The 26465-nt window shown below is 46.4% G+C and overlaps 2 protein-coding genes across 2 annotated transcripts in view; one reads left to right on the forward strand and one right to left on the reverse strand.

Moving 5' to 3' along the window:
* Window positions 1–5031, reverse strand: part of LOC128937655 (mastermind-like protein 3) — a 29279-nt gene extending 24248 nt beyond the window's left edge. Inside the window, exon 1 of the mRNA XM_054277449.1 lies at window positions 5014–5031. Within this exon, the coding sequence (XP_054133424.1) occupies window positions 5014–5031 (18 nt within the window). The remainder of the gene's footprint in view (window positions 1–5013) is intronic.
* Window positions 5032–5406: 375 nt separating this feature from the next.
* LOC128937656 (CUB and sushi domain-containing protein 2-like) overlaps window positions 5407–26465 on the forward strand; it is a 142554-nt gene continuing 121495 nt past the window's right edge. Inside the window, exons 1-6 of the mRNA XM_054277450.1 lie at window positions 5407–5462; window positions 5605–5717; window positions 13581–13658; window positions 20581–20668; window positions 21882–22006; window positions 25171–25292. Of these exons, the coding sequence (XP_054133425.1) occupies window positions 5407–5462; window positions 5605–5717; window positions 13581–13658; window positions 20581–20668; window positions 21882–22006; window positions 25171–25292 (582 nt within the window). The remainder of the gene's footprint in view (window positions 5463–5604; window positions 5718–13580; window positions 13659–20580; window positions 20669–21881; window positions 22007–25170; window positions 25293–26465) is intronic.

Genomic DNA, 26465 nt, shown 5'->3' on the forward strand with positions numbered 1-26465 from the left:
AACCCTGGCCAGCGCTGCTCGGACAGGCCGTGGCAGAGCCAGCAGATGCACGGCAGTGTGGGGAGGCTGTGGCAGGGCTTTCATCAGTGAGGAGAGGCTGCTGCGCTTCATCTCCCCAGCAGCAATCCATCTCTCAAAAGGAACGAGACAGAGGTGCAGTTGTTATAGCAACAGCCGGGCCCATCCTCCACCAGGAGCTGCCTTGGTGGGCGGCTGCTCCAGCCCCAGCGCACGGCAGGGACTGAGGCTGTGGCACCAGAACATCCTTTCATTGCTCCTCAAAGAACAGCACAAAAACCAGGGCGAGGCGGGGAGCCGAGAGGATAAATTCTCTCTATGCCCTGTTCACAGGGTCTGACACAGGTCCACTGCTCCTCTGAGCCCCCAGAGCAGGAGGCTGATGTCACTTTGTCACGTGTTTTTGTGTACCAGCTGCATGCAGCCACTGACTTTCCTCTGCCTAGGGCAGCTCCAGCAGCTTCAATACAAGACAAAGGCAGCAATTCTGAGAGGTTTGGTGCACTTGGCTTCCCAGCTCTGCTGGAATGTGCCCTGCTCTGGAGTTATCTTTGGGCTTTGGCTAGTTTCTCTGCTTTCCCACCAGGAGCAAAGTCCATCTCACTCAGAGGATATGCATGGTTACAAAAAACAGGGCTTATTATCTTCTCCACATGCTCTTCTGAGACTCTTTCTGTTAAAAATTGATCATTTCAGTTCTTCATGTTGAATCAGTCTGGCCCACCAGTCACCATGACCTTCAGTTCCTTTCCATGAAATGAATTTAAGTCTTGGGTCTTCCTCTAGGGTTTCTACTCTCCCTCCCAACAGTGTGACCATGTTCACAGGGGTCTTAGGATGAGGGAAGAGATGAGGATCTGACTCCATGTTTCAGAAGGCTGATTTATTATTTTATTATATATATTACATTAAAACTATACTTAAAGAATAGAAGAAAGGATTTCATCAGAAGGCTGGCTAAGAATAGAATAGGAAAGAATGATAGCAAAGGTTTGTGACTCGGCTCTCTGTCCAAGCCAGCTGACTGTGACTGGCCATTAATTACAAACATCCAACATGGGCCAATCACAGATGCACCTGTTGCATTCCATAGCAGCAGATAATGATTGTTTACATTTTGTTCCTGAGGCCTCTTGGCTTCTCAGGAGGAAAAATCCTAAGGAAAGAAATTTTCATAAAAGAGGTCTGCAACACACCAGTGTGTCTGTTCCTGAGTTTTCCCCCTCTTTCTTCTCCCTTCTTCTCCTAGAGCTTCTATAGAAAGATCTTGGTACTTCTTACCTCCAACAGGGAGTAGTTACCATGAGCTCTGCCAAACACCCCCCCCAATTCAGCAGTCTCCAGCCTGTACCCTAAAGACTGAGCAAAGTTTCCTACTTAACTTCTTGTGCTGTGCTTAAATCCTATCAACAATTCAGGAAGTGTCCCAGGGGTGGCTATGAAGTGACACTAAGCAAGTGGATTTGACATGACAGCATCTAAGATCAGTAAGGAATAATCAGCATTTCCATTTGCATGCCAGAAATTCAGCTTCAACCTTTGAAAGGATTTTTTGCATGCACCTCCTTGCTGTATCACCTCTGACACTGCCATTCAAAAGCCAATGTTGCCTGAGGTACAGCCACATCTTGTCACCAGTGTTTTAAGCCTACCAGCTCCACAGCAGCTTCCCAATGACACTTGCAGTGTCCTGCAGAGATCTGTCTCATTTAATCCTGCTTTGGCCCAATGGGGTAAACACTGGCAAAGCAGTGACCTCATTGCAGTGCCAGCACTGCTCCATTTGTGCAAGTCTCAGGAAGGTGTAAGAGCCTATAAGCTGAACTACTGAGCTGGCAGTACCTATTGCTGCCTCTCTCACCCAGCAGCTGCGATCTGCTCTCTCCGAAACTGTCCTTGCAGATGGCACGAGCTGCATTTTCAGGGTGTGTTATGAGAATTTAGTCAGGCAGCCTCCAATTGACGTGTCTGGGAGTTGTTCTGATAAGTCTTCACCCTTTCCAATCTGCTTCGTATCTGGACAGAAGAGAGGGTAATGATAAAAAGCACTCTGGAGATTATTAAAGCTGTGCCTCCCAAATTACCACAAATCAGGATTGAAAAGAAATGCAGGAACCTCTTGTGTTTTAAACTAAGAAGAAGCAAAACAGCACACCTGGTGCTGTTGCACGTGCACCACAGCTACTCAGCAGCTCTTTAAACTGTGTATGTGACACTGGAATGGTTTCCTGGGAAAAATCTTGTCCCAGTCCATCCTTGCACGAGCACAAGTTGTAGCAGGCTAGTGAATATGTTGATGGCATCCTGGCTGCCTAGCAAAGGGGTATGTTGGACATGAAAGCATTCCTGTCCTCTGCAAAGGAGGAGCAGCTCTGTGACACAGGCTCTGCTCTCCTTGTCATTAAGGCACCAGTAGCATGTGAGCTCTATTCCTGACTTCAGAACTGACAGACCAAAACCTTGTCTGACTGATGTAAGGGAAAAGCCCTTCCTATGCTTGGGGCAGGCAAATTATCTTCCAGCTGCTTGCAAAATACTGCCCTGGCACAACCTACATACATAATATATTACTGCAGACTATCCTCAGAGAAACTCTGAAGGAAGAACCAGAAGAGATGGTGAAGGCATGACAGAAATCCCCTGATGGCACCACAGATTGCCATGGACTGTGAGTTCCTACTGGATCTCTGTTACTACCGAAGCCTGTCTAGTGCATGATCTCTAGCAGAGAGACCAGGCGGACAGAAGGCTGAAAGCAGAAATGGCACAGTTGTCTTCCTGCACATTCACATCCCTGGTGTTAACTCCCAACACACATCACCTCGTGGCAACAGAGCTACGTGTTCCATAGGTGCATGAGGCAGCACCTTCCAGTTCCTCAAATCAGTGTGGGCTAAGTCATTCCAGGCATTCTTCCACATGGCTAAGTTCAAGTTCATGCTTTCTGAAGCAAAGTGTTTCATACAACTGGAAAAGGAAGGAAATGAGAGCCACATGGTCTACACACTGTACCTGTTCAAGCCCACAGATTTTAGTCACCCTCTTGAGGTAACACCATAAATGAGGCTTCCACTTGAAAATAATTTAAATATCAAATTAACAGATTTCCACAACTAACACATTAAAAGAAAAATCTTGTGAATAGGTCATACTGTGCTGCAAACAAAATGGTAAATTTAGCCTCCTTTTTCCCATCTGTTCCCTGAACAGGCAGCTTGGCCGAGGACATAAGTCAGCTGAAGATTTCCCTGCAAGGACAAATACCTTTAAAGGAGTGCAGGTTATCTAAGTACAGATTGAACAATTAATGATACAGTAAGAATTGCAAAGCAGACCCAAGATATTTCACCTGAAATAGCAGGATTTGAGATGGAATTCCTGCCTTCAGTCGTGCCTTTGACTCCTGCACGGGGTTTGCAGCATCCACACCAGGAATTCTCATCGTATTTGGGTCCATTTAAGAAGAACTAATGGCCAAATTGCTGATAATCGAATTTCAGGGTGCTCCAAATCTGTGTGCAAACATCTCCTCCTGCTGCTCCAGTGCTTCTGCCTCACTTTGTGACACTTTATTGATTTTTTTTCCCCCTTCCTTTTCTTCCTCTCTGCGTGGAAACAAATTAAAGCAGGAATTGGGATTGTAAATAGATAATGGGACGTGAATGCAGAGTAATCAGTGCCAGCCATGTACAGCCATACTAATTGTGCCAGGGGAGGGAAAGGGATAAATATTTCATGCCTGGATTCAGTGGGAAGTGAGAGAGCAAGGAAAGAAATAAAAAAGAGTTGAGAAGGCCTCACTTCAGTGCTTTTTCTTCAAAAAGAGTTTTGATGGCATTAACCCCTCCTTGTTTTGAATTAAGGAATTTTGTTTAATGTGGAGGATTTGGTGTCACACAAGGGAAAAACATCTCAGGTTTGGGATGAATCCACCCTTCAAGGATGTGCTGATCAAAACCAAATCCAGGGATGTGGGACAGGAGAAGTTGAGCCTCATTCAGGCAGCTTTGCTTCATTCTTGTCTGGTTTTTATCTCAGGCACTTGAATTACAGCTGTGAAAGGGAAATTTGGCTCTGCATAGCTAAAGATTATTCCTGAGGGGTTTGCTGCTGCAGAATAAACAATGAAATGGCCCTTGAGGGGTGAAAACATTGAATTTAAGGGTGTTGTCATAAAAACCAGCCAGGAGAACTTACTCAGGATGGGTTTGGGGCATCCCATGTTTGATCTCAGCCCCAAATCTGGGTTTGGGGCATCCCTTGTTTGATCTCAGCCCCAAATCTGTTTGTTTGAACTCAATCTTTGAGAAAGTTTCCAATTCAGTGGGTTCAGCTGCCTTGGAGTTCCCCAAGGATGGCAAAAAGCCACAGAGGATCCATTTCTGCTCCACCTCATCCTCCTGAAAGAGCTGGGAACAGGGATGGAGAGAATCCATGGAGAAATGATTGGGAACAACCTTAAATCCCAGTTTTAAATCATCCCAGAGCACTTCAGGATCCAGGCACGGGATAATCCAGGGTTTGGATTGTACTGTAGGTGGCAGAGATGCTTTAGTTATGCACTAATCACCCTGCCAGCTCATTAAGGGACTGGGAGCGCAGGGATGCCATTAATTAACGCTGCCAATTCCAGCCTGAGGTCACCTCTGGATGGGCTGGGTGGCTGAAGGGCTCTTCAGGTGCTCCATGGGCTGCCAGGTCTGCTGCTAAATAATGTTTAATAATCAAATCTGAAATATCTTCCGGATGGAACAGATTCCCAGGATCCTTTTGCCTTTGTTAAAAAAGCAGGGGGTGTTGGGATGTCAAAAAAGAATGTTGGAATGGTAAAAATGGGGTGTTGAAATGGCAATAAAAGGTGTTGGATGCCACTGAAAGGTGTTGGAATGCCAATAATGGGTGTTGAAATTGCACTAATTTTTAAATAAGTGATAATTAGGGATTAAAATGATTAACTTTCATTAGCAGGAACACAGAGAGCATTGGTGTCCTCACCATGGTGAATGTCACCATTGTGGACCTCAGTCTCAGTCTGAAGTGTTGTTCCAGTCTAAAACTTGGTTTGGGACAAAACTCAGCCAGGAATTGTGATCTGGAGTTAAAAATGAAGCAAACAACATCATGTTTTAAAAGGAAATAAAATTATGAACAAATATGAAGGGCTGCTGCTGGGTTCTGGAGTTGTTCATTTGTGATCCTGGCTGGAATCTTCCTCAGGTTGGGATTGGTCATAAATAAAATAAAAAATAAGGATGTTCTTGCCATCCTTTCCCTTCCTGAGTTAAAATAAACAAGATTTTGGAGTGGGGTTAACCAAATGTGAAGAGATGAGCTTGGGAATGTTCTGTGCCTTAGGAAAAAGGACTGGGAACCTCTGTAATGACAAACATGGAGCCCTCAGCAGGGATTCCCATCAGGAATATGGGGCTGGAGGTAGCCCTGGAGTGGGGAGGGGGCTCTCCTTGGCTGTGTGGTACCCACAGAGGAGTTCCCAAAGTCCTGGGGGAGGATGATTGGCCTGGAGAGGGGGATTTGGGGTGTCCTGACGTGGTCCTGACGTGGCTGTGCTGCTTTGCTCTCTTGCAGGTTCACTGGGATGAATTTGCCTGCCCCTGTGATCAGCAGCAAAAATTGGCTGAGGCTGCACTTCACCTCTGATGGCAACCACAGGCAGAAGGGCTTCAGTGCCCAGTACCAAGGTAAGGAGGGAGAAATAAATGCCCTGGCCTGGCCTCACCCACCCCAGCCAGCCTCTTTCACCTATTCCACAATCATTCCAGTTTGATTTCCTCATTCCTCAATTTCACAAATCATTCCAGTTTGATTTCCTCATTCACCCATTTCACAACCATTCTGGTTTTATTTCCCCTTGTGGCCACCCTAGAAAACGACTCCAACTCTAATTAACTCTAATGGTTTATAAAAACATTGGTCTTGTAAGCCAAAGATTGAAGACTAGAGCTGTAAGGGGATAGAATATAAGAAAATAAAGATGGTGTAGAAAGAACATGGGTCTTTTAAGCCAAAGATTGAAGACTAAAGCTGTAAGAATATAAGAAAATAAAGATGGTGTAGAAAGTGATCTTGCCCCTAAGGAGTTGCAGCTGGGCCTAATTAGCAAAGATTAGGAACAGGCCCGACTTTAACAGGCCACAGCTGTAACTAATGAGGAGAAGAGTGCTATAAAAGAGTGGGTGGGTGGTTGAGAAGGGAATTGGGGTTAGTTGTCTGTTGTGGGAAGGAGAAAGAGTCACAGAGGAGCTCTGAGGAGATGTCCATGAGAAACACCAAGCAGGTATGGAACCTTTGTGATAGGAAGCAACAGCATGGAGCCCCTGTGATAAGGAGGCAACATAAACCCTTCTTAGAGGTTACCCCCCCCATCTCAGGAAGAAAGGGCTCAAATCTTCTTTTCCAGCTCCCAAAGCTGATTTTAGGCTAAACTTCTTCCTACCCCCTAAACAACCTGAATTGCCCCTTGAGGTAAGGGGCACACACCAGCTCCAACACCACAAACAAGCCAACAACGACCCTCAGCCTCCATTTTAGAGTAACCCCAGCCAGGAATCCCCAGCTGCCTCCCTGCATGGTCCTGCTGCTGTTATTTTCCAGCTGGAATTCCCCAAAGTGTGGTGTTCATAGAAAAACCCAGCCTGGTTTGGGTTGGGAGTGACCTTAAAGCCTATCCACTGACACGTCCACTGTCCCAGGGTTCTCCAGGTCCCCTCATGGCCTTGGACATTCCCAGGGATTCAGGAGCTTCTCTAGGAAATCCATCTCAGCCCCTCCTCACCTTCACAGGGCAGAATTCAGGATTGGGATAAAGATTTCAGGATGGGGATGTTCAGGTGCTGTTGAGGGACAGGAGATCCTTTGGCAGTGAAGATTCTGCTCCTGGTGGGACCAGAATGGATTGAGTGGATTCCTTGGAGGTGTTCTCACCACTCCTGTGGTGTTTTTGAAGGAGGTTGTGGGTGCAGGATCCATGAGAGGGGGAATGAAGTTGGGAAGAAGCAGGAATGGTTTGAGTCCCCTCAGGGAGCTCCGCAGGTTTGTTCTCAAGAAGCCTTTGCTGGGAAAAAGCTCTGGAGAGGAGTCAGGGAGAAGGGAGAGGATTTTCTTTTCCTTGGATAAATCCACAGAGCTGCCTCGTTTGGGTGCTCTTAGCAGGGCTGTCATGGCCTCAACAAATGAACCACATCGTTATTTAACTTCCCTGCTTTCCTTGAACCTGTAAATCACTTTAAACTGCAAGAAAAAACAAGGAAAAAAGGACTTTAAACAAGGAAAAAAAACCCTTTTGTTGTTGCTGTGCAGCATAAATGTCTGGAAAAAGCAGCTTCCCTGTGGATGGCTTTTCCATGGCTGTCAGGATTGCAGCTTCCACCAAAGCACCTGTCTTTGTCAGCCTTTCCCTGCACAGCAAAGTCAGGGTGAATGTCCCCATTCCCCTGCTCAGAGAAATGTCAGGGGGTTCTCATCTCATGTGCAGAGGGGATGGAGTGTTGGAAAATGAACTGAACTCCCCATTCTGAGCTGGAATCAGGACAGGACCTCAGCCCAGCTGCCAGAGGGACCTGCTCTCGTTTTCCCACTGTTTTTGTGGAGTTTGGCAGCTTCTTTCTGCCTTTCAATGCTTAAAAACCCAGCAAAACAAGCAGCCAAGCAGTGAAGATTCCCAGGGATGAAGGGAAGGTGTCTGCAGGCAGTGGGATCTGCAGGACAGGAGATGCTGAGACTTTAAAAACCTCCCTGTAACCCTTTCCACAACCTGGCCTGGCCATAAATATTTCAGTGGCGATAAATCCCTACAAAACAGGCCATGTAATTCCACAGCAAGCACAGCAGCTGAAATGCATTTTTCATCAGGAGAGCTGAATCAGGATCAGCCAGGAGAAGCAAGGGGAGGCTTTAGGGTGGCTCTAATTTGCTGTCTGTTTTCCAAAGACGTGTCTGTACATCATTTATGAACCCCCTGGGTCCTCTGGGACGGGGTCTGGCTTTGCTGATAATCTATAAGAAAACAATTTCCCTTCCAGCTTGTTTAAATTGATCCCGAGTTTTGCAGAACACCTTCCCTGTCTGTTCCCCCTCTGCTCTCCCTAATCCGTGCCCTCATTTGGAAATCACTTTAGGAATGTAAAAGCAAGGTTAGATGCAATCAGGCTGTGGAGAGGGTTTTTGTTTTTGTTTTTGTTGTTGAACACAGCAAATTCATTTTGTTCCCTTCCTGGGAGAGTTAAATATTTCCCTTTTCCCTTTCATTAAGGTGAATCTTGATTTTTGCAAATGTTTTTTCCCCATTCCCCATGTAAGGAAGTCAAAGGGACTGGGAGAAATGTGTGCAGAGAATTATTCTTAAAAATTATTTTTTATTTTCCTCCCCATCCTGTCTCCTCAAAAAGGTGGAAGAAAATAATCTACAAGTTTTTAATCAGGTGAGGTGGCAGCACCTCAGTGTCCCCCCCATCAGAGGAGCTGGGTGGGAATTTATAAAATCAGAAGGTTTTGGGAAAGCTGCAAAGGCTGGAATTGGAGAGATGGGAATGCTGCCCTGGCTGCTGCCCCTCTCTGCACATGTTTTATGGCAGAACTTGGCTCCCTAATTGCTCTGGAGCTGATTGGTACCAACACATAATTGCAGCTTTTATCGATCTCCCCGCCCCGGCCGCTTCCCTTCCCCGCAGGAGGAAGATAAATGGGATGAGCTCCAGCCCTGCACAGGACAGAGCTGCCTCCTTCAGGGAGGGGCTGGGGAGCTCCCTGCTGCTCGCCAGAGACACCTAAATGGCTTGGTGAGGGAGTCATGGAGTCTTGGAATGGTTTGGAATGGGTTTAAATCCCACCCAGTTCCACCCCTGCCGTGGGCAGCGACCTCCCAATGTCCCAGGGTGCTCCCAGCCCCATCCATGGCTTTGGTCTACAGATCTGTCCATGGGTAGATCTGTGGTTCTACCCATGGATGGATCAGTTTGGCTTGAGTTTGGACAGATCTTCGTCCCTCTTTGTCCTGGATCTCCCACTGCTCATCTTGGATCTTCCATTTCTCATCTTGGATCTTCTACTCATTATCCTGGATCTTCCCCTCTTCATCCTTATCTCTCACTGCTCATCTTGGATCTTCTACTCTTTATCCTGGATCTCCCACTGCTTGTCTTGGATTTTCTATTTCTCATCTTGGATGTTCTACTCTTTATCTTGAATCTCCCACTCCTCATTTTAGATCTTCCCCTCCTTGTTTTTGATCTTCCCCTAATTTTCAATCTTCCCCTTTTCATGTTGGATCTTCCATTCCTCACCTTGGATCTTCTATTTCATTTCTTGGATGTCCTACTGCTTATCTTGGATCTTCCCCTCTTCATCCTGATCTTCCATTCCTCATCTTGGATCTTCCACTCTTTATCCTGATCTTCCATTCATCATCCTGATCTTCCATTTCTCATTTTGCATCTTCTCCTTTTCATCTTGGATCTTTCCCCTCCTCATCTTGGATCTTCCATTTCCCATCTTGGATCTCCCCCTCCTCACCCTGGATCACACCCTTGGGTTCCAGAGGGATTTTTGCCTCCTTCCATGTGACCTGTGGAGTCTCCAGTGCAATTCTGGATAATCCCAGTGCTTGTGCAGGCTCTGATTCCCAAAATCCATTGCTCAGGCTGCCAGAAGAGGGATTTTTCCAAAGAGTTTCATTTGAGGGGGTTTCTCTTCACCTCCAAGAACCCCTGTGAGCATCCTGCTGCTGAACCATCCCAGCAGGAGGGAGAGATCCAGGCAGGATTTGGATTTAACAGCAATTCCCCCAACAAGGAGAGCAGAGCTTCATGGAATAGTTTTTTTTTTTTCCTGTTGCTGTTGCTGAAACACTGTTTTCCAAATTAAAAATAAATAAATGTCTGCTTAAATCCTCATTTAGAGCAACATGAAGTGGTTTGAAAGGAACAGCCCGGCCTGCCTGCCATGCTGGCAGAGCTTTGTAATGTCATCTCTCAAATCTGACAGGATGCTGAGTATTCCATTAGATCTGTTGGATGTGTGTGAGCAGCAAAAGCCTCCAGAAAACAGGAGTTTCTGTTCATCCAATTATCCTGACACAGTCCTTTGTAGTACTGCTCCACATTCCAATTTACAAACAAAGTAGATTTTCAAATACAGGATTTTTGAGGGCAGGGAGTGGGAGAATTGTTCTTATTTGTTTAATTTTTTTTTAAAAAGCACGAAACAAGTGGTGCTTTGCTGTGCCTGGTTCTGATCTAAATGGAGTCATTTGTAAAGTCTGACTTCCATCATTAGGGCTCCGAAATGAAGGATGAGGAGGAGAGGATGCAGTGATCCCTCTTTATCAATTTATCTTCACCAATTTATCTTTATCAATTCTCCTGGAAAGGGACACGGTGCAATTAGGGGAGGAGATGTTTCCTGGGGATGCAGCTCAGGCTCTGAATTTTGGGATTGCTGCTCAGTGTTGAGTGTCTTGTTGCCATTGCTGAGGGGTTTGGGAGCCAGGTTTTCCATCAGGAACAGGGTTGGAGGGGGATGTTTGTTGGATGGGATCTGGCAGGGATGGCTCTGGGAGAACCTTGGTTAGAAATGTGTCCCTGAAAAATTTCCAAGCCTGGCTGTATCCTAATTTTGAATTCCCCCATGCCAGAGAATCCTGGAGTGGTTTGGGTTGGAAGAGACCTTAAAATTCCTCTGATTGCACCCTCTGGCACCTTCTCCTGGATTTGGGATGTTCAGCACTGGGGAAATCCCTGCAGGTTGCTGTGTCCTCATGGAGGAGTTCCCCAGGATTTCTCATCCCATCCATGGTGCCGCCATCAGCTCTGGTGGGCTTCACCAAAGCTTGGGAAGCTTTTCTTGGCCTCTAAATTCCCTTTGTGGGGCACAAATCATCCGAGCTGAGCTTTTGTTTGTGTGGAGAGTTGGGAACATTCCCTGGGGGCAGGATGTGGAGAATACCAAAATATGGATTATTTTGTAAAGCTGCTCGTACCCCCAAGCACAGCCACAGAGCAGAGACTTGGAGGCTGCAGGGTCCCAACCCACATCCTTGGAAAATTCAAACCAAAATCCAAATTCAGCCTTGGAAACTTGGAATTGCCTGGATTTTATTGCGTGGGAGGGAATTTTGGGGTATCCCTGTGTTGGCTTGGAAAAAGCTGGAAAATCACTACAGGAATGTCTGTCACTATTTTATCTGAAGCAGAAATAGATTTTTACCCCAAAAATGGGAGTTTTAGCAGCCCCAATCCTTTTTTTTTTTTTTTTTTTTTGATCCATTGATATCACATTTATTAAAAACCTTGAGATCAGGCTGGAAATCTCCTGTGATTCCCATCCACGTGGGACCTTTGGGGCATCCCAAACCCTGCTGCTTTTTCTTCCTCCTGCTGCACTTGCAGGTGGATTTGGAGCAAAAAGAAACAAAGAGTTCGATTTGCTTTGACAGCAGCCTGCTGTTAATTAGTTTTCCCTTCTTAAATTAATAAAAAAAGACAGCTGCCCTGAACAGATTGAAGCTGCTGAGGAAGACAGGAGCAGCAGCAGCAGCTGTTCCTCATGAATATTTTCCAGCTAAAAATTTTTTTGAAGTTCTTGCTGCTTTATTTAAAGAGAAAGCCAAAAGCTGTGAGGAAATGATGAGTGAAAAGCTGCACCCAAAGCAGCACCTCAGGTGAGCTTCAAGGAGCCTCCTCCTGTCTGAGCCTCCTGCAGCAGCTGTTCCAAACAGGTTCTTTTTAAGCCCAAAAAAAACCTCAGCACGATTAAAAAACCCCTCTTTAGTTACATGGGTAATTCTTCTTGACAGCTTTGTCTTAGGAATGTGCTAATTTAGGGATGAAAGCCTGACAAGATGAAGAACACGAGGAAGAAGGGTTTGAAGTGGGTTTCTCCAAGGATAAGGGCTGGCTCGTCAGGAAAGGGCTCCCAGAAAATGATTTGGACGCTGAGTAATCCCAATTCCTGTTGGGTTTTCCCAAATCCTCACAGTGAAGGCTCTTTTATCCCAAATCCTGCAGTGGGGGCTCTTTTATCCCAGTTTCTCACAGTGAGGGCTGGGTTACCCCAATTCCTGTTGGGTTATCCCAATTCCTGCAGTGGAGGCTGTTTTATCCCAATTCCTGCAGTGAGGGCTGAGTTATCCCAATTCCTGTTGGAATTATCCCAGTTTCTGTTGGAATATCCCAGTTCCTGATGGGTTATCCCAATTCCTGCAGTGAGGGCTGGGTTATCCCAATTCCTGTTGGAATTATCCCAGTTCCTGTTGGGTTATCCCAAATCCCGCAGTGGAGACTTTTTAATCCCAATTCCTGCAGTGAGGGCTGGGTTATTCCCATTCCTGTTGGGTTATCCCAGTTCCTGTTGGAATTATCCCAGTTCTTGTTAGGTTATCCCAGTTCCTGCAGGAAGGGCTGGGTTATCCCAGTTCCTGTTGGAATTATCCCAATTCCTCTTGGAATTACCCCAGTTCCTGTTGGGTTATCCCTATTCCTGCAGTGAGTGTTGAGTTATCCCAATTCCTGATGGAATTATCCCAATTCCTATTGGGTTATCCCAAATCCTGCAATGAAGGCTGGGTTTTCCCAATTCCTGTGGGAATTACCCCAATTCCTATTGCGTTACCCCCAATTCCTGTTGGAATTACCCCAATTCCTATTGGGTTATCCCAATTCCTATTGGAATTACCCCAATTCCTGTTGGAATTACCCCAATTCCTGTTGGGTTATCCCAATTCCTGCTCTTTTATCCCAGCTCCTCACAGCAGAGGCTGTTTTATCCCAACTCCTGCCTCTGGAAGCTGCAATAATCCCAAATCCAGGTGTTTGTGCTGCTCCCAGATGGTTCTGCCAGGTGGGGTTTCTGTCAAACCCTGGGGGTGGAGGAAGCAGCCGCCAAATCCAGAGCAGGAAAACAAATTGCTGCTCCCTGGTGTGAGAAAAAGGATGGGGCCCTTGGAGATGGATGAATTCTTGTTCCCTTTCCTGGTCTTTCCCCTCTTCTGGTGGAATTTTGGATCAGGGAGGGAATGGTCGCACTTGGGGAGGAGTCCCCCAGGTGTGGGGCTCCAAGATAATATTTCCCTTAGCCAATAATGGTGTTTAATTTTATTTTCCTGCTGTTTGTTCACACCAGCTCTGCAGTTTTTAGGTTCTGAGTGCTCCCCTGGAATGGCTCTGCTGTGTAATGGGTTCATGGGATAAATTCCAGAAAAATTGGGGGAAACCAGCTCAGCATTTTCCTCTCAGCATCCTGAAGCTCCTCAGAGCTTCCCTTTTGCTTGTCTCCCATTTTTAGTGGGTTACAGAGGGGTTGGACCCCATTTTTATTTTGAAATTAAACCTCTCCAAAGCCCTAACATGGAAAACAAATCCCTCTCCAAACCCCTAACATGGAAAAACAAACCCCTGCTGGTTTTGAGCAGTCAGGACAAGCTGATCCCAAAGGGAAGGATGCAGGATGTGGGTGATTCACATTTTTATTTTTAAAATAAAAACTTGACAATCCCTGAAGCTCAGCTCAACCTTTCCCTCTTTTTTTTCCTTTGTTTCCCACCCCTACAGTCAAGAAGCAGATGGAGCTCAAGTCCAGAGGGGTGAAACTCATGCCCAGCAAGGACAACAACCAGAAGACATCAGTGTGTAAGTTTTTCTGGCTCTTCCTCACTGTCTTTTTTGATAACAATCTCCTGGAACATTTCATTGGACTTTCCAGTAATCTCTAAAACTTCGCCACTCTGAAAAGTTTGGGTGCTTTTCCCTCTTCCCTCTGCATTTCTGCATCACTTCCCTCCTCCCAGTGCTCTGGTCACAAGCATTTACTAACTCCTGGAAGGGCGCAAGGCTTGGATTTTCTGCGTTTGGTGGATTCTGTGCTCCAGGGTTGTGGTTTTAGGCTCTTTTTAGTGGGAAAAACTAAGAAATTTGGGGTTGGGATCGGTGCTATTGCTGTAAATAAGGAGCAGGGATAAGGAGCAACATTAAAAACAAAATATTAGAAAATTTACAGAGGCAGTCACATCGTCTTCCTTTTTCTATTTGAGTTTTATTTCATTTTCCCTGCAGAAAAATCATAATTCTGGGTTTGCAGTGCTGATTTTTCAGGTTGCAGTGCTGATTTTTCAGGTTGTAGTGCTGATTTTTCAAGTGTAGTGCTTGGTGTGTCAGGAGCAGAACATTGGGGTCACTGCTGTGCCTCCCTCAGGCAGGTGGGAAATATTTCAGTTTCCCATCAGGTTCTTCCCAAATCAGGAGCAAAACCTGTGGTTTTTGTCCCTGAATCTTGGGCTCTTTCTAAAATGAAACAGGAGGGATCTGCCTGGGAGTTAATATTTTATGTGGATTCAAATGGGAGCAGGATGGAGCATTTTTCCAAATGGATTTTAGGGGAGAAGCTGGAATTACTCATTTTGTTGCACAGCCCATTACCCTCATCAGAGAGGAGCATTTGCACAGCTCAGCTGGGTGGATTTGTCATACAAAATTCAGAAAAATGCATGGACTAGAGCAGAATTGGTGGATTTTGCATACAAAATTCAGAAAAATGCAGGGACTGGATCAGAATTGGTGGATTTTACATAAAAAATTCAGAAAATTGCATGGACTGGAGCAGAACTGGTGGATCTTGCATACAAAATTCAGAAAAATGCATGGACTGGATCAGAATCGTGGCTCTGGAAGGAGAGTTTCCCTCCCAGCTCCCAGGAGAATTTTTAGGCTCTGTTTTTTTGGGAGCAAAGCCCAAAAAGGTAAAAAACAACCCAAAATCTCCAGAGCAGAAAACACTTGGGGTGTGTTCAGGGGAAAATAATTCAATTTTAAAGGGAATTATTCTTTAAAATGGAGTCCTGGCTGGGTGATACATTCCTTGCCAGGAAGAATTTATTGGAATAAACGTCCCAGTGCCCTTTACTGAGTTGGAAAATTCCCCTGGCTGGGTGTGGAGACACAGGGGAATTTGGAGTGGGGGGATTTTTGCCCTGGATTTTGGGGAATTTTGGGCAAAGGAGTGAAATCATTGATTTAATGAAGCATTGTGGTGTTAACAATACACAAAATTCCCATTTCTCCTTCCTGGGAATGGCCTTTGGAGCAGTTTTACTCATTTTTAATGCACTGAGTTGAAGAGGACACAGCAGCTGCATTCCCTTTCCTGCAGATCCTGCACTTCTGAGGAGGAAAAATAGGAATTCATTCCCTTTGCCTGGTTTATCCCATCCCAAGGGGCTCAGAGCTGCCAGATGGGAGCTCAGATCTTGAGGGCAGCTCAGGCTGGAAGTTGTTGAGCTGGAATAATGGAGATGGGGATGGCGGCCCCATTCCATGGTCCTTGTCACCCTCCAGCTCCTTCTCCATGCCCTGCTCTCCATCAGCTCTGGATTTTTCTTATTTTGTCCTTATTTTGGAGCCTTCTGCTCCCACAGGGAATTCCCAGCTGCAGAAGTGCTGATTCCCTAGGAGATGGCACCAGGAAAATCAGGTTTTTATTTTATTTTTATTTTTATTTTTTGCAGTCCTCATCTGTTCTGCTCCCTGCTGGATTTGCAGGGTTGGCTGAGCCCCTCTGTGCTCCCAAAACTCCGCGAGCTGAGTTTGCATCACAGATAATTCCAAAGAAATTTCCTATTCCAGAGCAATTTCCAGTTGCTCTGGCTCAAATACCAGAAATTCAGGAATTTTTGTGTCTCTTGGTATCACTTAAAGCTCTGCCACAAAATCCTAAAGGCTGGAAAAGATCAAATCCAGCCTTCAAGTCCCTGTTTTATTTTTGATTATTCCTACCAGCAATATTTTATTTTCAAGTGCTGTTTGCTAAAACTTGGCCTAAAATCCTCCCTGGAAGGATCCACTCTTAAATCCTGCAGGTTTTTGGGTTTGGGATTGCCTGGTCAGATTAAACCTGGTGTGTTTTGTGTGAAAATGTAGTGATGTAACAGCTGCTTGTGTTATTGCAGGGAAAAAATCCATAAAAATTCAATATTCTGTGGGGAAGTGCTTCTTGGGCTCAGTTATAGTGGATTGTGTTTGTTTTAAATCATAATTAAGTGCCTTGTACTGCTCACCATCAGTGAAATTATTTGGAAATCTTGCTTTAATCACTTCTGGAGGGGAGATAATACTGAGAGACAAATAAATTAGGTAGAAGAAATAGTTTGAGATTTTAAGCCATGTTTTGGAGGTTGTTTCTGGCACTGAAAGCAGAGTGTAAGTGTGGATATTCCAGTTCCCACAGTGGGGGAATTGTGGTGGTTTGGGTTTAAAAAACAGCATCCAAGTGGGTTGTGTGGTGTTTGGGTGAGGCCCACCTGGAGAGGCCCTGGGTGAAGGACTGGAAGTTCTGTGCATGTTTAGCTTGGTCAAAATCCTCTTTGCAAAGTCATTTTTGGGGTGGGTTGAGCAGTTTCTAGGTCTCAAGTGTATAGGAATTTCTGGATTTTGGGGAGGTGTCTGTGGGACAAGGAGCATTCTGAGGCCTTGTGGGTGAAGGACTGGAAGGACTTGGGTGAAGGACTGCAACTTCTGTGTGTGTGCAGCTGGGTCAAAATCTCCTTTGCAAAGTTATTTTTTGGGGTGGATTGAGCATTTTTTAGGTCTTAGCCAAGTCTGTGGGAATTTCTGGATTTTGGGGAGGTGTCTGTGGGACAAGGAGCCACCTGGGGCCTTGTGGATGAAGGACTGGAAATTCTGTGTGTGTCCAGCTCGGTCAAAATCTCCTTTGCAAAGTCATTTTTGGGGTGGGTTGAGCAGTTTTTAGGTCTCAAGTGTGTAGGAATTTCTGGATTTTGGGGAGGTGTCTGTGGGACACAGGAACCACCTGGATCTTGGGTGGGACAGCCTGGAGATGCTCTGGGAATTCTGCACTTTTGGGAGTGCTTGTGAAGCTTCATCTTCTGAGCTGTTCTGGAACATTCCCAGCTGGGAAATAAGCTGGGGTTTGGAGCTCTCATGGTAGAACACTCCCAGCTGGGAAATTGGGGTTTGGAGCTGTCCTGGTGGAACATTCCCAGCTGGGATTGGATTTTCCCAGTGTCAGGACCTGGCTGTGACCTTTTCACTCTTGGTGTTGTTAAATTTGGGGGCATTCAGTGTCTGGGTTGGTGTCACTGAGGTTCTGGAATCACTTCATCCTTGGTTTTTTGGGTGCTGAAGGAACTTTGGGGGTTGGAAATGCAGCAGGACCTCGTTGGGGTGAGCCCTGCACCCCTAAATCAGCTCCAAGCTCTCAGGTCTGGTTTTTGGGATCTTTCCCAGAAGTTTGCATGGAATTACCCTGGTGTGACCACTCAGATTAACCCTTTAAACCATCTAATTCCTGCTGGAGTCTTTCCCATCATCTCCTTTCACTGAATTCCTCATGCTGAGAAATGCTGGGGCTTTGTCAAATTGTTTATTTTTTAGGTGCTGCTTTTATTTTGTAGTTCTGAAATTCAGTGAGAAATTGTCCCTTGGGAATCTGTCAGTGAAGTTTTTTTTATTATGAGAAATAAAATTAAAGAGGATTTTAACAGTGGCAAACTGAACAATCAGAACTGGCTGTCACTGAATTCATGAGGAGGGAGAAATTGAAAAAAATCAGGAGGATGAGGGGATGGAAAACCAATCCCATGGTTGGGGGAGAGAATTCCTGAGTTTCTAATGCAGACATTGAGCAGTTCATCACAATTTTTTTCTAGTAATCTTGAGGGGTTTATTTGGGAATGGCCCAGCCCAGGTGAAACTTTGGGAAGGTGAACACAGCAAATTCTCAGCATGACAAATCCATTTTGTAACCTTCGGGCTCCTCTATTTGTGTGTGTGTGTGCTCAAAACAAAAGCTAGAGAACAAAAATTTCTGTAAATTAGCATCTCATTCATCTCCTCCTTTTCTTTCACTTTCTTTAAAAGAGAAATTCCCCAACTCCCAGGATATGGAGATATCTTCCCTCAGCTTTATCTTCCCTGTTCTCTGCTTTATCTGTTCGTGTTTTTAGGTGTTAGTGAATCTCCACTAATGAGACATGAGCTGGGTTTGGGCCTCAGCATTGGGGGTGACAAACTCTCCTCTGGGGCCTTGGTTTTTCTGGGGATCTGGGATTGTTTCTCTTTGTTTTCCTGGGGTCTGGGATTGTTTCTTCCCAAAATTTTGAATTCCAGGCTCCATTTTTATCTGATATGGGAAATAATCACTGGGAGTGGCAGCAGTGCCCACTCTGGGGGTACAAAAGGGGTGATCTGAGGGGGATTTGACCATGGGAGGAGGAATTTGCTGTGGGAATTGGATTTTTCCTTTGAGGAAGAGTTCCCAGGTGGTTAATTCCAAATATTGGGTGGTCTTGGCTTTGTGTGTGTGGTTGTTACAGGTGTGTGTGTGGTCAGGGAGGTTTTTACAGAGGAAAATCAAGAATTTGAGCACTGTCTTTCACTCCTACACGGCTTTGGGACATAAAACTCTCATTGGGTCCCTCATCCTGAGGTGAATTTTCCTTTTTTTGGAGCTGCTTGTGCACAGGCATCACCTCTGGGTGCAGGGAAGGAACCCAAGGATGGTGGTGGCACCTGGGGACTCCGTTCAGCCAAACTTTTCCTGTCAGAAGCTGGGAGTAGAATCCATGCGCTCTCCCTTCCTTCACTGAATTCATTCCTGATTCCTGATTTGGAATCCTCTGGGCTGGTGAAAAGTGGCAAAGCAAAGTTTGGAGTTATAGAAAATGTAGGGATGTCAAATTCTGCTTGGTTGCTGCTGACTGAGCTTACCAAGGGTTATTGTGGTGGTGTTCACAGGGATCCCAAGATGAGGGAAGAGATGAGAATCTTGACTCCATGTTTCAGGAGGCTGATTTATTATTTTATGATATATATTTATTAAAAGAAAATGATGTATTAAAACTATACTAAAGAATAGAAGAAAATATTTCATCAGAAGGAAGGGAAGGAAATTTCAAGGAAAGGAAATAAAATCTTGTGACTGCTCACAGCCTTGACACAGGTGGCTGTCACTGGTCATCAAATAAAACCAATTTCACATGCTGAGTAAACAGTTCTCCAAATCACATTCCAAAGCAGCAAAACATGGAGAAGCTGAAGCTTCCCAGCTTCTCAGGAGAAAAGATCCTAACGAAAGGATTTTTCATAAAATATGTTTGTGGCAGGTTATGGACATGGAAAATGGGAAAATAATACCTCACATGTTGTTTTCCATGAATCCATGGCTCTGTGCCCTCCCACACAGACAGGTGAGCACCAAAGCATCCTGTGGGGACAATCCCAGCCCCATCTCTGCTCCAGCACGGTGGGAAGGGAGGAAAAATGGGCCTTAAAAAGGAAATTCCTATAAAGAACATAAAGGGCATCAGAAGAGTGTTAGTGCTGAGGAGAAGCTGGAATATTTTTGGGATCAGCAAAATTGGGAAGCATCCTCCTTGTAGGAACAGCTGTAGCTGGGGATGATGCACCAGGGGTTAATTCCAAATATTGGATGGTCCTGGCTTTGTGTGTGTCCAGTGTGGGTGGATTCTCCCCATGGATTCTCCCATTCCCCCTGCAGGGCTCCAGCTGCTGAGCCATGAGAAAGGGGCTGGTGTCACCTCAGTGTCACCCTCCTCCTTTGGGGCACCATGCTTGGAATAAAATTGGGATTTTCTTCCCTGTAATCCAGTGCTGGGCAGAGGTGGAACGGAAATTGGGGTTCTTTCAGTGGTTCAGCATGTGGAATGTGGAATTTTGGGGCTGTGCTTCCCCAGGAGCGTCATCCTGTGCGATGAGCCATCAGGGAATGGAGTTTTTTTGGCTGAGAAACATGCTGTAGGTTTGGATGAGAAGAAAACCAAATCCCATCGAGCTCCTGTGGCAAAATCCCCCTTTTGTCCTTTATTGCTGTGCTGGAATTCAGCCTGGAAATCAGGATTGTGCCAGGGCTGAGGGACCCCCAGGTTCCCCTACCCTGAACCCTCCTTTGTGCCGTGAGAGGGCTGGAAATGGGGAGGGTGGAGCTGGGAGCTTTCTGCAGTGCTGGCCACCACCCCATGGATTTCATGTTTGTTGGCATCCAGGTTGCTCCATAAATTTTTCTCCATGTTCCAACTAAATGACTTGGCTTTCAAACCCTCGACTTGCATCCCCCTCTCCTTTCTCCCTCTCGTTCTGTGCTTGGTTTTTCCCTCCTGGGATCACTCCCTGCCTTTCCATGGAGTTGTTTTCTTTCCCTGGCACACTGGGCTGGGTTTTTGAGGGCTCTGAGGTCACCTTGGAGGGTGGCAGGTGGGGCTTTAATCATAACAAACAGGCTCTGTGATTGGTGTCATTTAGCAGAATGGAAAAAAATACCCAAAAATCAACTTATCCAGAGGTATTTCTGTAGTGGAATGGAGGGGAAACTGTGTCCCTAGCTGGCATTTCCTAGAAAACACTCAGGTGTGTAAACTGAGCAGGATATTTGTTTCCAAAGCTGTTGTTTTTGTGGAATAAAACATTGAGGTTTCTGAGCTTCCAGTTGCCATTTTTCTCGCCACATCCACCAAGCCAGCTGCTGAAAGAATTGTTCCTTTTGCTATTCTGTGTCTGTATGTGCTGTTTTTTTGCTTTGTAGTAACTCAGGTTGGTGTGTCCCAGGGACATAATTTGTGTCCAGACCCTGGGATTCCCGAGAGAGGTAAAAGGATAGGCAACGATTTTAGGTAAGAATATTTTCTGTGTGTTCTGTGCATGAGCTCCTGGGTGTGCTCCTGGTGTGGGGGGGCTCTGTTTGCTTTGTCCCCCTCCCAAAATCCTGCCCAGTTTTGGGGAACACGTGTGTAAAACCCTTCCTGTGTGTGCTGTTCCACAAAGATCTCTTGGAGTGTTTTTATCCTTTCCCAATCCAGGTTTTGTGCTGTCATCCCTCCCCTGGAAAAACTGAAACGGCCAAAAGAAAGAAATCACTTTTCAAATTAGCTCAAACCCCAGCATGGCCCTGCCCTTAGAGAATTTGAGGTGGCTGAGGTTCCTTGTCACTGAGCCTGTGTGGTGCCAGCTAATTGGGGCTTAGGAAGTTTAAACCAGAGCTGTTGTTCCTTTCCAGTTCCCAGTTTTGCTTTGCAGGGATGCCCCAGCTGTTGGTGGCCATGGGGAATCAATATTTCATCTGATTCTGCTGCCCAGGGCTGTTTTGCTCATGAAAAGTGTCTCTCAATCAAATCCCAGACTGTCAAATCCTCCTCAAGTCCAAGCAGAGGAAAGGGAATCCCAACAGTCCCTAAATTCCATGGGATGAATTCCCAGCTGCTGATGGTGTTACTCCAGTGAACAAAGTTCAGAATCCAAACCACCGAACAAAGAGCAGAACTCTCAGCAGTTGATAAAGATTTTTATTTCATTTTATGAGAATTCTGAATGTGTCCTCTCTCAGAGCTGTGGGTGAAATTCCCACTGAAATGTCACTAAAATTTGGGATTCCAGGAGCTGTTTTGCTCATGGAAAGTGCCTCTCAATCAAATCCCAGTCTGTCAAATTCTCCTCAAACCCAGCAAAGGAGAGAGGGCAGAAGAAAGGGAATCCCATAAAGTCCCTAAATTCCACGGGATGAATTCCCAGCTGCTGATTGTGTTACCCCAGTGAACAAAGCTCAGAATCCAAACCACAGAACAAAGAGCAGAACTCTCAGCAGTTGATAAAGAATTTTATTTCACTTTATGAGAATGTCCGCTGAGCACGTCCTCTCCCAGGATGAAATTCCCACTGAAATGTCACTAAAATTTGGGATTTGGGCATCAGCATCTGGGGCAGACACAGCAGAAGGGAGGCAGAGCTGGTCCCTCCTCCCTTCCTGCTGGCTGCAGGGCCAGGGGATGGCCCTGGCCCCAAATCCTGGGGTGCAGGAGCAGGCTGATGTCCCCTGTGTCCCCTCTCCAGGCTGGGCTCCAGCATCCAGTTCTCCTGCAACGAGGGCTACGACCTGCAGGGCTCCAAGAGCATCACCTGCAAGAGAGTCAGCGACATCATTGTGGCCTGGAGCGACCACCGGCCTGTCTGCAGAGGTGAGGGCTCTGCCTGGCTGGATTTGGGGATTTTTGGGAATTCCCAGCTCCTTCCTGTCCCTTTTCCATCACCCATCCTGCCCTTGGGTCGAATCTCAGAATGGTTTGGGTTGGAGGGACATTGAGGACCATCCTGCTCCTTCCACTGTTCCTCCAAGCTGGCCTTGGACACTCCCAGGGATCCAGGGGGAGTCTGGCTGAATTTTGGGATTTTTAGGTATTCTAGTTCCTTCCTGTCCCTTTTCCATCATCCATCCTGCCCTCGGGTCGAATCTCAGAATGGTTTGGGTTGGAGGGATATTGAGGACCATCCTGCTCATTCCACTTGTCTTGGACACTCCCAGGGATTCAGGGGGAGTCTGAGGGAGCTCATCTTGGCTGGATTTTGGGATTTGTAGGAATTCCCAGCTCCTTCCTGTCCCTTTTCCATACCCATCCTCCCCTCAGGTCGAATAATCCCAGAATGGTTTGGGTTGGACAATCCTGCTCCTTCCACTGTCCCTCCATGCTGGCCTTGGACATTCCCAGGAATTTAGAGGGAATCTGAGGGGCTCAGTTTGGCTGGATATGGGGATTTTTGGGAATTCCCAGCTCCTTCCTGTCCATTTCTCACCCATCCTGCCCTCAGGTCATTCCTTGGCCAGGTCAGAGTCCCAGAGGGGTTTGGGTTGGGAGGAACCTTAAGGAAAATGTTGTTCCATGGGTAGGGAGACCTTCCCCATCCCAGGCTGGCCTTGGACACTTCCAAGGATGGGGCATCCAAATTTCTCTGGGAAATCTTCCTTAGGGCCTTCTCACCCTCACTTTAAAGGTTTTTTCAGCCCCTGTTTCTGCACCTCCTTTTCCCCTCACAGACTCCTCCATGAATATCCCTAAATCCCTTCCTTTCTCTCTCTCCAGAACATTCTTTTAATTCAGGAATGTCAAACCTGAGCAGGATCACCCCTCTCCTCATCCCAGGTGTTTTCTCCCCTCTCCTCCTTCTCCTGTAAGAGGAAAGACAGGAATAAAACCTGGAAAAGCAGAGCTGGAGGGAGATTTTTAACTGGAAATGTGGAATTTTGGGGCTGTGCTTCCCCGGGAGCCTCATCCTGTGCCATGAGCCATCAGGGAATGGAATTTTTTTCTCATTTTTCCCATTTTGCCCTTGGCCATTTTGTTTTCATTCCCTCTCCGAAATGTCACATTGTGATATTTGTAATGCTAATAAAGAACAACTTGTAATATTTTTAATTGAATCCCTTTAAAGCTCTTAAAATCATAAATAGGGTTTTTTTTCCCCCGGTTCTTTTTTTCTTTAATTTCATCTGCAGATTTTTTCAAGGCTTTGGAATCCCATGTAATTCTTGAAACAAGCCTGGAATAAATTGAATCAGTGTAAGAGGATATTTGGCATAAATATGTGACACTGTAAAGGAAATTTATGGTGTCCTCCCACAAGAGATAAGAAAGGATTTGCCAGCATTATTCTGTTTCTGTGAATCAACTTAATTTTTTTAGCTGCTGACTTTCATATTTTGGGGGTTTTTTTTCTATTTAAAAAGTTTCAATTTTATTTCAGCTTTCTGCCAATTTTTCTCCCAGTTTGTGCCATTTTTTAAAATTGTGTTTCTCTCAAATTCTCCAGTCAGTCACAGATTTTAACCCCTTGGGCTTCAATAATTTTTTAATCTCCAGTGAGAAAACTTTGGGGGAAAGTTCTCTTCCCACAGCTTGGCCAGGAGATGATTTTCTATATTTTACAAAGAAAAAAAACCTTTGCAGACTCCAAAAATGCAAATACATCTCCAAAATTAAATAATACATTTAAATAAATAAATAAACTTCAACAATAAATTAATTTGAGGCTCTGTCACAGCAGAGGATATTTCCAGAACCAGGATGTTTTTCCCCACCTTTTTTTTGTGGAATATTTCAGCTAAATATTACATCAAAGGCATTCCACAGGCAAAATTTTCCCTGCTTAAGCACTTTTTCCAGTTTTTCCTTTACCTGAGGTGTTTTGAAGATGCAGAGCTGAGTTTCCACCTTAGTTCTGAGCCCACAGAAGGAAACCAGCTGATAAATACTTAATAATGACCTAATAAATCCTGGCTGTGCAGTGTTTTGGGGGTTTGATGTGCAGGAAGAAAGGGAATGGGGTTTTTTGGGGACATCAGGAAGGAGTTGTGTCATTCCTGGCCTGGTTGGGGAAGGGTTTTTGTGAGGGGAAAAAAGGAAATAAATCAATGTGAGCATAGAGAGTTGGGTGTTGGTCTGAGGGGAAGTGGGAACAAGGATTGATGGAATTGGGGTTTGGTGGGATCAGGGTTTGTTGGGATCATGGGTTGATGGGATTGGGGTTTATTGGGATCATATTTGGGTATGATCAGGAGTTGTTGGGATCAGTTGGGTGAGATCAGGATTTGCTGGGATCAGGGGTTTTTGGGATCAGGGTTTGTTCAGATCAGGAATTATTTGGATCAGGTTTGGGTTGGTTCAGGAGTTGCTGGCATCAGGGTTTTATGGGTTTGGGGTTGTTGGGATCATGGATTGTTGGGGAATTAGGTTTGATGGGATCGGAGGTTGTTGGGATTAGATTTGGGTGAGACAGGGGTTGTTGGGATCTGGGTTTGATGGGATCAGGGTTTGATGGCATCAGGCATTGATGGGATCAGGTTTGGGTGAGATCAGGGATTGATGGGATCAGGATTTTATGGGATCAGAGGTTGTTGGGATCACGGATTGTTGGGGATCAGGTTTGGGTGAAATCAGGGTTTGTTGGGATCAGAGGTTGATGGGATTAGAGATTGTTGGCATCAGGCATTGATGGGATCAGAGGTTTTATAGGATCAGGGTTTGATGGGATCAGGGACTATTAGGATTGGGGCTTGGTGGGGTCAGTGATTGATGGGATCGGGGTTTGATGAGATCAGTGATTGATGGGGTCAAGGTTTGATGGGATCAGGGGTTTTTGGGATCAAGGGTTGATGGCCCCAGTCCTCACAGAGAAACCCCTCATTTTCACCACCCGGGTGTAAAAAAGGAGCAGTGTAGGCCGTGAAAACACCAACTTCTCCATTTTTCCCCCCTCTTCCCTTTTCCACCTCCTCCCACCTCCATCCCAAGCTCATCCCTCCTCCTGCCCCCCCAGCAGCGCTGAGTGTCCCCATTTGTGTCCCCAGCCAGGATGTGTGACACGTACCTGCGCGGGCCCAGCGGCGTCATCACGTCCCCCAACTACCCCGTGCAGTACGACAACAACGCCTACTGCGTGTGGGTCATCACCGCCCTCAACCCCGCCAAGGTGAGCTGGGGGGCTTGGCTGGACAGACGGACACTCAGGGGTCACCTCGTCACCCTGCACAACCCCTGAGTGAGGAAGCACTGAGGGAGCTGGGGGGCTTGGCCTGGACAGATGGACACTCGGGGGTCACCTCGTCACCCTGCACAACCCCTGAGTGAGGAAGCACTGAGGGAGCTGGGGGGCTTGGCCTGGACAGATGGACACTCGGGGGTCACCTCGTCACCCTGCACAACCCCTGAGTGAGGAGCCACTGAGGGAGCTGGGGGGCTTGGCCTGGACAGATGGACACTCGGGGGTCACCTCATCACCCTCCACAACCCCTGAGTGAGGAGCCACTGAGGGAGCTGGCCTGGACAGAAGGAGACTCAGGGGTGACCTCATCACCCTCCAAAGCTCCTGAAAGGTGGCTGTGCTTCTGGGCCCTCAGTTTGGGAAGGATGTTGGGACTCTTGAGCTCATCCAGAGGGGTTCAGAAACCCTCAGAGGGGTCACCTCATCACCCTCCACAGCCCTGAAAGGTTCCCTTGCTTCTGGGCCCTCAGCTTGCAAAGGACATTGGGAGCTCATCCAGAGAGGCTGGGAACACAAACCCTGTGAGGAACCACTGAGGGACAAAAGGAGGCTCAGGGGTGCCCTCATCACTCTCTGCAGCTCCTGAAAGGTGCCTGTGCTTCTGGACTCTCAGTTTGGGAGGATTTTGGGACTCTTGAGCTGATCAGAGGGGCTGGGAGCACAAACCCTGTGAGGAACCCCGGAGGGAGTTGGGGGTGTTTGTCCTGGACAAAAGGAGGCTTAGGGGTGCCCTCATCACCTTCCTGAGAGGTGCTTGTGCTTCTGGGCCCTCAGTTTGGGAGGGATGTTGGGATTCTTGAGCTGGGGAACACAAACCCTTTGAGGAACCACTGAGGGAGCTCAGCCTGGACAAAGGGACACTCGGGGGTCACCTCATCACCCTCCACAACCCCTGAAAGGTAGCTGTGCTTCCAGACAATTCCAGACACGTCCAAACAATTCCAGACACCTCCAGGCCCATCCAAACACTTCCAAAACATCCAGAGACATCCAGACACTTCCAAACAGATCCAGACACATCCAGATGCTTCCAAATACTTCCAGACACATCCAAGGACATCCAGGAACATCCAGACAAATCCAGACACCTCCAAACATACC

This window comes from Melozone crissalis, unplaced genomic scaffold, assembly GCF_028551555.1.
Source record: "Melozone crissalis strain CALT ecotype California unplaced genomic scaffold, PUWL_Pcris_2 ptg000020l_1, whole genome shotgun sequence".
NCBI classification, from domain to species: Eukaryota; Metazoa; Chordata; class Aves; order Passeriformes; family Passerellidae; genus Melozone; species Melozone crissalis.